Source organism: Bactrocera tryoni, chromosome 3 (genome assembly GCF_016617805.1).
Source record: "Bactrocera tryoni isolate S06 chromosome 3, CSIRO_BtryS06_freeze2, whole genome shotgun sequence".
Classification (NCBI taxonomy): Eukaryota; Metazoa; Arthropoda; class Insecta; order Diptera; family Tephritidae; genus Bactrocera; species Bactrocera tryoni.
The window spans coordinates 43,158,555-43,167,080 of NC_052501.1; the positions used below are offsets into that span (position 1 = coordinate 43,158,555).

The following is an 8,526-nucleotide window of genomic DNA, read 5'->3' on the forward strand; positions in this document are numbered from 1 at the left end:
GGCAACGAGTTGAAGGCAAAGCTGCAGTGATTTAAGGATCTTAGATATGTACATACATATGTATGTGTTTTTAGTTGTTGTATCTAACAATTTGTTGTTGTTGCTGCTTTTGTTGTTTTCGTTGATCATGCGGTTATGCAGTTGGCGATTTGTGTCTTCAATTGTCTGCCGCGTCGCCTACTTGACACTTGTGGAGTTCCCCTAATTGCTGTTGTTGTTCTTGTTGTGGTTGCTGTTGCATTCCTGTGGAATTTGTTGTTGCGCCTGCAATAATATTGACATTGTCGCTACTTCTGCGGTCGTTAATGTTGTCATTGTTTTTTTTGTTGTTGTTGTTGGTACTCTTATTGCCAGCAATGGTGGTGGTGGCAACAATTTATGAGCGCCTTCGAGCGACTTGAGTTGCCATTTTACATTATTGCCCACTTATTGGCACACCATTGCTGAATTGCATGTTGTTTTTGTTGCAGTAGGTCTGTTGTTGTTGTTCTTGTAGTGCTTGTTGCCGCTGGTGGCAGCTGTTGCAACTAGTTGGTGTTGATTGTTAACACCATTTAATGTGCGAGTCTTTGGCGTTGTTGTTGTTGTAACGCTTGTGTATTGTTGTTGTAGTCGCCGTCATTGTGATCGCCATTGTCGCTTTGTCGTTGCTGGTGACTTCGTTAGCGTAACTTTGATTTAGAAATTTGTAACAGCAAGCAAATCGCCTCTCCCCCAACCGCTCTCTCACTCTCCACGAACACCCTCACTCGTAAAGCTGCAAGCATTGTTAGAAATTTTCTATTTGTTGTTGCGCACTGATCATATCATCGTTGTTGCTGACGGTCTGTTGGCTTGGCTGCAAGCGTTTGTTGTCCGCAATAATTCTGTTACATTTAACAGGGTTAAAAATAAGGCTGCTAATGCTGCAACAGTGGCTGCCTCACATGCAACGCAGTTCGTTGGTAGTTAGTTTGACTTTTTTCATACACAAATACATACATATGAACGCCACAATTATTTGCGCCAATTTCCGAGTGTTGATTTCTGTGCCATCGTCGTTGCATTCGTCGCGAAACGGGAGAAAATTTTTTCGCTGTTTTTTATACTTTTCTTCTTCTTTGTTTTTGTTAATGTAATGACATTTGTTATGTGAGCCTCTCTCACTGCCGCCTGCCATTGTTTTCTGCATCTGGCATTTGGCTATGCCTCCATCTCCTTCGTATTTGATTGGAGATTTGCTCGGGTCATGCCTGGGTTGTCAGGCTAAACAAACAAAATTCGTATGAAAAGTGCCATTTATTTATTTTAATTTGCAGCCATGACAGTTCGTTTGGTTTAGTTTGTAGTTTTGACACTCGCGTGACAGTTTCTTTTCGATTAACAGTTGCCAATCTCGAAACTTAAACAATATGCTCACTTTACACTTTCTTAGGTTATGGTACAAGGAAGCGCCGCTAATAATGAAACTTCAATTTAGAAAGTTTGATAAATTTTTTGACAGATTTTAGATAGAGAATGAGTAGAGTGAATACATGGTGTAGGATGGGATAGTTGAGCAGGGTCAATATTGATTTCATAATTTAAAAGATTTTTCTTAATTTAATTCAGTTGGGATTTCAAGCAGAAATGAACTCGAAACATCTTACATCATTTTCGGAGCAATTTTAATAGGATTTATTTTTCAAAATCTGGAATCTCCACATGCCATCTTGTATATTGGTAGGTAAATTTTGAATATATTAAAAAAATATCAAACACCCGTTCACAAATGTAAAATATTCTTTACAAGAACTTGATTTTTATCGGTCGGTTTGTATAATAGATATTATAGTGGTCCGATATCGGCGGTTCCGACAAATCAGCAGCTGTTTTTGAGGATCCAAAATTTCAATTAGATCTTTCAAACCTAAGAGACTAATTCCCATATATGCAGACGAACTGATAGAAGGACATGGTTGAATCGGCTCTGGTCGTCACGCTTATCATTCATGTTATGTATGTACTTTATAGGGTCTCCGACGTTTACTTCTGGATGTTAAAAATCTTGTGGCAACTTTATAATACTCTGTTCTGGAGTTATTGTATTTGAGATACTTCTATTTAATTTAGCTCTTTACAACTTATATGAGCTCTACTTCGATTATAACATGGTCGCAATAGCTTCGAATGATGAAAATTAGTTTTTAACTGCCTTTTCATTACTCTTCCGAACATATTGGGAAGAATAGCTATGATTTTTAGCAAAATTCGTCAATTGAACTCGTTATTGGTCCGAGGATTGTGTGTAAAATTTCAAATCGATTCTTCAAAACTGAGGGCCTTGTTCGCGTATATACCGAAAGACAGACGAGCATGGCTAAATCGACTCAATCTTGTCGCGTTGGTCATTTATATATTTATTTATATAGGGTGGTCGAAAAAGTATTTTCGTATTTCTAACCAAACTTCAACTTACTTCTTTTTTATATTTATAATGAACTTTAATGAACCAAATGTATACCATTTTGGTCGAGCACTTTTTACCATTTTTCCGCTAGAAACATTATTCCATCAGTGTAAAACTTTTCTGGTTTCTCGGCGAAAAAAAACTGCGACAAGTAATTTTCACAGGCTTAACTTGAAGTTAACGTTACTCCATTAAAGGAGTTCTGCATTTACCGAAACAAATGGTAGTCCGATGGTGCAAGGTCAGGGTTATATGGTGGATGCATCAAACCTTTCCAGTCACGCTCTCCCAGTTTTTGTCGAGTCATCAAAAATGTGTGTGGTCTAGCGTTGTCCCAATGGAAGACGAAGCCCTTTCTGTTGTCAATTCTGGCCGTTACTTTTCGAATGATTTCTTTAATCTTATCAGATGTTGTCAGTGAAATGTAGAATCAATCGTTTGAGCAGGCTAGAGCAGCTCATAGTGGATGCGTCCTTTCCAATCCCACCAAATACTCAGCATAACCTTTCGAGGCATCAATCCTGGTTTAGCGACCATTTGTTGAGCTTCACCATTCTTGCACCATGATCTTTTTCGCACATTATTGTCGTATTTGATTCACTTTTCGTCTCTTGTTTTCATTCGCTTCAGAAAAGGTTCGATTTTATTTCGTTTCAGCGAAGAATCGCAGATGTTAATTCGGTCCATTTAATTTTTCACAGACAATTCATGTGCATCGAGCTTCTTTTTGTAGCCAGCCTTTTTAAAATGGTTCAAAACCGTTTGATGATGAATGTTAAGTCATGGCTGCTTATGAGACGGTCCTTGTCGCTCCTTTCCATAATTTCATCGACTTTTTCAACGATAGGTCGACCAGAGCGAGGTGCATCTTTCACATCGAAATTAATACTATTTCTAAATCCCATCTCTATAAATGCGGTCGCTACATAAAAGAGAGCAGATTGATTAAAATTATTTAATTTAGTATCACGCTCATTATGTTTGTATCTATTGCTATTAAATGATAAGATAAGTAACCGTTATAGAGCCTAAAGTAGCTTTCAAATTTACCTGCCTCAATGAAATTGAATACCAAGAGCCATCTGTAAAACTCATTGTGCATTGTGAGTTAATTAAAACTTTTTCCGCCTCTGAAGAGCTTCGTTTCCCCTTCAACACCCAGCACCACCACGCTTCTGAATGCAATAAGGCGATAAGGCATTGCAAAAATAACTAATAAATTTAGATAACGAACTGTAAAGTCTGAAGTATTTGAAGTGATCAGTAGGTATAAGTGCGCCACGCGAGCTCCATTGTTTCCATTCTACACTTGAAGCCCCATGAAATACGGAAGATAAAAATTTTCAATTTGAGGGCAGCATTGCAATGACAAATAACGAAAAGTGCAGCGAAGGTGACTTCACTTTCCCGGAATGGTTGAACGAGGCATTTTTCCAAAACGTTCTGAAAAGCATCGAAACTGAAAACGCGAAGGTGTGTGTGCATATTACAAAATCACAGCTTTTTGAAATAAAACTTCAATTTTTAGATCGCCAATTTAGAGCTGAAACCAGGCACATTGAAAAATGATAACTACGCAAGCATTTTGTTTCGAGCCAAAGTTACTTACAGATTGCCGTCGCAGCCAACACAAGAGAAGGTTTCATCGTTCATATTAAAAGTCGAACCATTTATAGAGGGAAACAAGAAAGAAGTGATGAAAAATTATAGTTATTTCGATACGGAAATAACCATATATACGAAAGTGCTGCCGATGATCGAAAAGGTGCTGAGACAATATGGCGACAACACCATTTTGGGACCAAAGTGAGTACACCGAATTGAAATTGAAAAATAAACAACAGTTGGACAATGAAAGTAAATTTTTAAATATATTTTGGAAAAGGCTCATCGCCTCGAGCACCACCGCACCGTCATATGTTGTTTTTGAAGATTTAGCACTCAAAGGTTACACCACAATAGGGTACCGCCATCCTAATTTGGAGGAATTGAAAATTACACTTCTCAAACTGGCAAAATTGCATGCCATCAGCTACAAATTGTGCAAGGAAGAGGTGAGGAAAACATACATATTATGAAAGTAAAGTTTCTTTCAATATTATATTGAACTAATTGGCTTGTTCGCAACTTTTTAGGAGGACAATATCATAACGACTTTAGACAAGGGCTCAATGAACTCTGCCGACCCCAATACCTTTCCACATATTAAATATGGTATTGGATTTCTGAAGGAGATTCTAAGCGAATACGATGATTTGAAACCATATGTGCCGCACATCGCATCCGTCGAACATTTACTATGCGGAAAGTCGATCGATATGTTTAACGAAGGCGGCAGTGGTAAACGCGATGGCATATTTGTGCTCAACCATGGGGACTTTCATTTGAAAAACATAATGATAAAGAAAAATGCGGACAAACTGACTGATGTTATGCTGGTAAGCAAAACTGTTTACTATATAACTTAATACAAAAATTAATGATTTCTGCTCTTTACCCAATTTTCTGTGCGCAGCTTGATTATCAGATCAGCATATTCGGATCGCCGGCGATTGATCTTCATTATGCGTTCACAATGATGTTTGGCCCAGAAATGCGACGTGACCACTATGACGAGCTACTCTACTTCTATATCATGAATTTTCAGGAGACACTGCGCAAAACGGAATACAAAGGTCACATTCCTACGCATATAGAAATTCGCCAAGAATTGGCAAAACATAGATATTGGGGTAAGTTAGGGTATGCTACATAATGGGCTTGTCCGAAAATAGGACTAAGTCGATTTAAAAAAAATTATTGAACCAATCATTACAATTCTTTAAAAGCTTTCAAAATATGCTTCTTTTGCGTCGATGCAGCGCTGCCAGCATTGAAGGCGTCATGGAAGGCATTCTCCGGAATAGCCTTGAGAGCCGAGGTGCATGTTGTTTGGATACCCTCTGTCGTCTCAAAATGCTTGCCTTTCATCGGTCTTTGTCTCGAGATCATACTCAAAGATCCATGACCGTCACCTGTGATTACGTTATGACAAAATTGGGAGTCACTTTCACGCATGTTCAAATTTGCTAGGCACACTTCCACTTACCGCAATTTCTGGTCGTCAGTGAGCTCTTTTGGGACTATCTTCGCGCACACCTTGCGCATGTTCAAGTGCTCCGTCACAATGGCATGAACCACAGATTTTAATATATTTAACATCTGGGCAATTAAACGAGTACTTAGTCGACGGTCTGAGTTCAAAACTTTGCGCACACGAGTCACATTGTCGGTGGTTATCGAAGTCGCATGTCTACCAGGGACCTCATCAGGGACCTCTTCCCGGTCCTCCTAAAAGGCATGGTGTCACCAAAACACACCACTTCTTGCTAAAGCAACTTCTGAGTAAGCCTGCTGATCATATCAAACGTCTCTGACGCAGATTTGCCGGGTTTCACACAGAATTTAATCGCGTACCTCTGCTCTAACGAACGCTGCATTTTCGTCGAAACACGTCGCGCGAAAATGTTTGTTCTGACTCTCCAGGTGCTCCGAGACAACTGACCAGCCTTTTGTTCGTTAGCTAGGAACGTCCTATACCGAATCTAGTCGGTACGCGCACGCTTCAAAGTACAGTCGCGGCGGAAGAAAATCAGTCCTATTACTTTCCGGACAAACCCTTTATGTCAATTAGGATGTGTTTGGTAACTGTTTGCTTGCGATGGAATGATCATGCTGGATTGTCACCTAACATTATGGTAGTGAATAATCCATGAATTTCGTTTACGACAGAATGATCTTTTGTACGAGTCAAAATATTAACCAACTTGTATTGGGTTGATTAATAGAAGGTGAGTTCCAAAGTAAACAGGACTTAAAAAACAGAGCAAATGGTTTTTTCAGCAAAATCAATTTATTTTAGTCAAAATAGTCTCCTTCTGCTTCAATATAGCTTTTTGCTTGGTCCAAAGCATGTCGATCGAGTGTTATAGCCCGTTGGTCGGTATGGCCCCCAGCATGCCGGTGCAAGCCTTTTGAATGGTCAAAATGCGATAAATCGATGTTTTGGAGATGTTTAATTCCATTTACATGAATTTCAGTGATGAATTCGGTTGATTTTTGATGAATTCACGCACAGTTTCGATGGAATTTCCGGTGATTACGGATTTTGATTGGCCCACAAGTTGATCTTCATTTATGTCCTCACGACCACTTTAAAAACGTTGAAACCACTCGTGCACTCCGCCTCGGGATGCGCAATCATCGCCATAAACTTGTTTCATCAATTGAAACGTTTTACTAATTTTAAAACAAAATTTAATGTTGGCTCTTTGTTCGAAGCTCATTTTCGCACCGATACGAGTAACACAAACATACTGTCACTTAAAACGCAATAACTTCGCTTCCAATCAATAAAATAGCATGTAATTCTCACTGGACAATCGATAAAGATAGTAGATTCTAACGCACCTGTCGACATATAGATGGTGACACCAGGGGGCGCTAAATTCAAAAAGTTTACTGTTTACTTTGCTACTGGAACGCACCTTGTAGGAGATATTGAGATCTTCTGCTATCTCTGATGATGCGCACACGTCGTTAAAAATAATAATATCATAATTAAATATACTTATCATACAACAAAAATTTTTGTTTTGAGTAATAACTGAAAACGACCAGATAATCATGATTCATAATAAAGTAGCAGCTCTGTCTTATATGGCAGACGACAATTTAATGCTAAAAACTGTTAATGATATTGAGTAGTAAAATATTTACTTTTATTTTACATGAACAGGGCTTTTTCTACTCCTCTGTTTCCTATTATTCAACTATACATTTGCCGATGAGAATAAAGATATTGCTGAGGTGCTCGAAAATGCAGAAGTACTAAGGAAAGAATTGGGAGGCCCAAAACTTCTGGATGAGTTACGAGTGCTACTGCCAAGATTTCTATACAATGGCTATTTTGAAATGTAATAAATATAAAAAAACACTAATAATTGTAAACAATATCCTTGACGTATTATTAAGGATAATGTGGAGAAATAATAAATAATTGAAGTTATTTAGTTAAATTTTTTTTCTTAAATTTGTTCCTTGACTTTGTATGAATATTTTTGGTTGCTACATACTATACGTATGCGTAAAATAATTGTGTTAAAACACGAATTCACCGATTTTTTAACAATTGAGGATTAAGCAATGCGTGAGATTCGATCAATTTGATCATGGTGATGGCGAAGTATAAACCGGTGTACCATATTATTGTAAAGTCCTATGACTATTTTTGTGGGCACCCATGGAGTTGGTGCTTGGCATGCCCTTTCCGGCTGGGACAATCTTCGCCAGGTTCGCAAGCAAATACAATTTGTTGGACTGTTCTTTGGATGACATCATATTTACCTTTAAATAAACATTTTTACTCTCCGATGAACCTTATTTGGCAATGACTTAAATGAGATGGCACGAAATCCTACTTTTTTTGAAAACGCACCAATTTTTTTCTTGTTATTTTAATCGCTTGTCATTGTACGGACAATATCTTCTAGAGATTTAATGAACCAACTTCTATCGAAATCGATTTTCATCGTCTGTTGCACTTTGTTTGATAAAACAATAATGCACTTGGCGCAAATTGTAGCTTTCGAATATATTTTGGGGTTTCAAGGATCTCATACCTTCGGCGAACCAGGAAATACCGTTTGGCGCCAATTGGAGATATCAAGTGTAGTCAGGTCCATATCCACCTGGTCAACGTAGTGAAGGTCTTCCTCTTCCTCTGCTTCCCCCGGCGGGTATTGTGGTCGATTATAACGTTGGGAGGTTGGCAGTCTGATTTCTCTTCACTCCGGCACGGCACTCCTCATCATACCAGCTGTCCGTAAACCAATGGTCTCGTTTGCAGCTATACGTAATGCCATCCCTTCTACTGATTTGCTGTTGAGTGCTCTCAGGGATCAAGTCGAGAAGAAAATCGTTAGGCTGTCTGTTGTGTGTGCAGCTTCTCGTCGTCGAACTTTCCTTGTGTTTGTTGACATGCGTTTTTTGCTGCACAGAGACGGGTGCGAGTCCTTGCTGTAACAAGATTGTGGTCCGAGTCATTGCTAGGACCTCGG

General features: G+C 38.7%; 1 protein-coding gene across 1 annotated transcript; it reads left to right on the top strand.

Annotated features, from left to right (window-relative positions):
* Positions 1-3,735: 3,735 nt before the first annotated feature.
* On the top strand, positions 3,736-7,447 carry LOC120771594. The gene is made up of 6 exons (XM_040099666.1): positions 3,736-3,901; positions 3,957-4,234; positions 4,314-4,482; positions 4,564-4,866; positions 4,944-5,160; positions 7,206-7,447. Exons 1-6 carry the CDS (start codon positions 3,794-3,796, stop codon positions 7,385-7,387), a joined length of 1,257 nt encoding a protein of 418 aa, XP_039955600.1. The 5' UTR covers positions 3,736-3,793; the 3' UTR covers positions 7,388-7,447.
* The last annotated feature ends 1,079 nt before the right edge of the window (positions 7,448-8,526 follow it).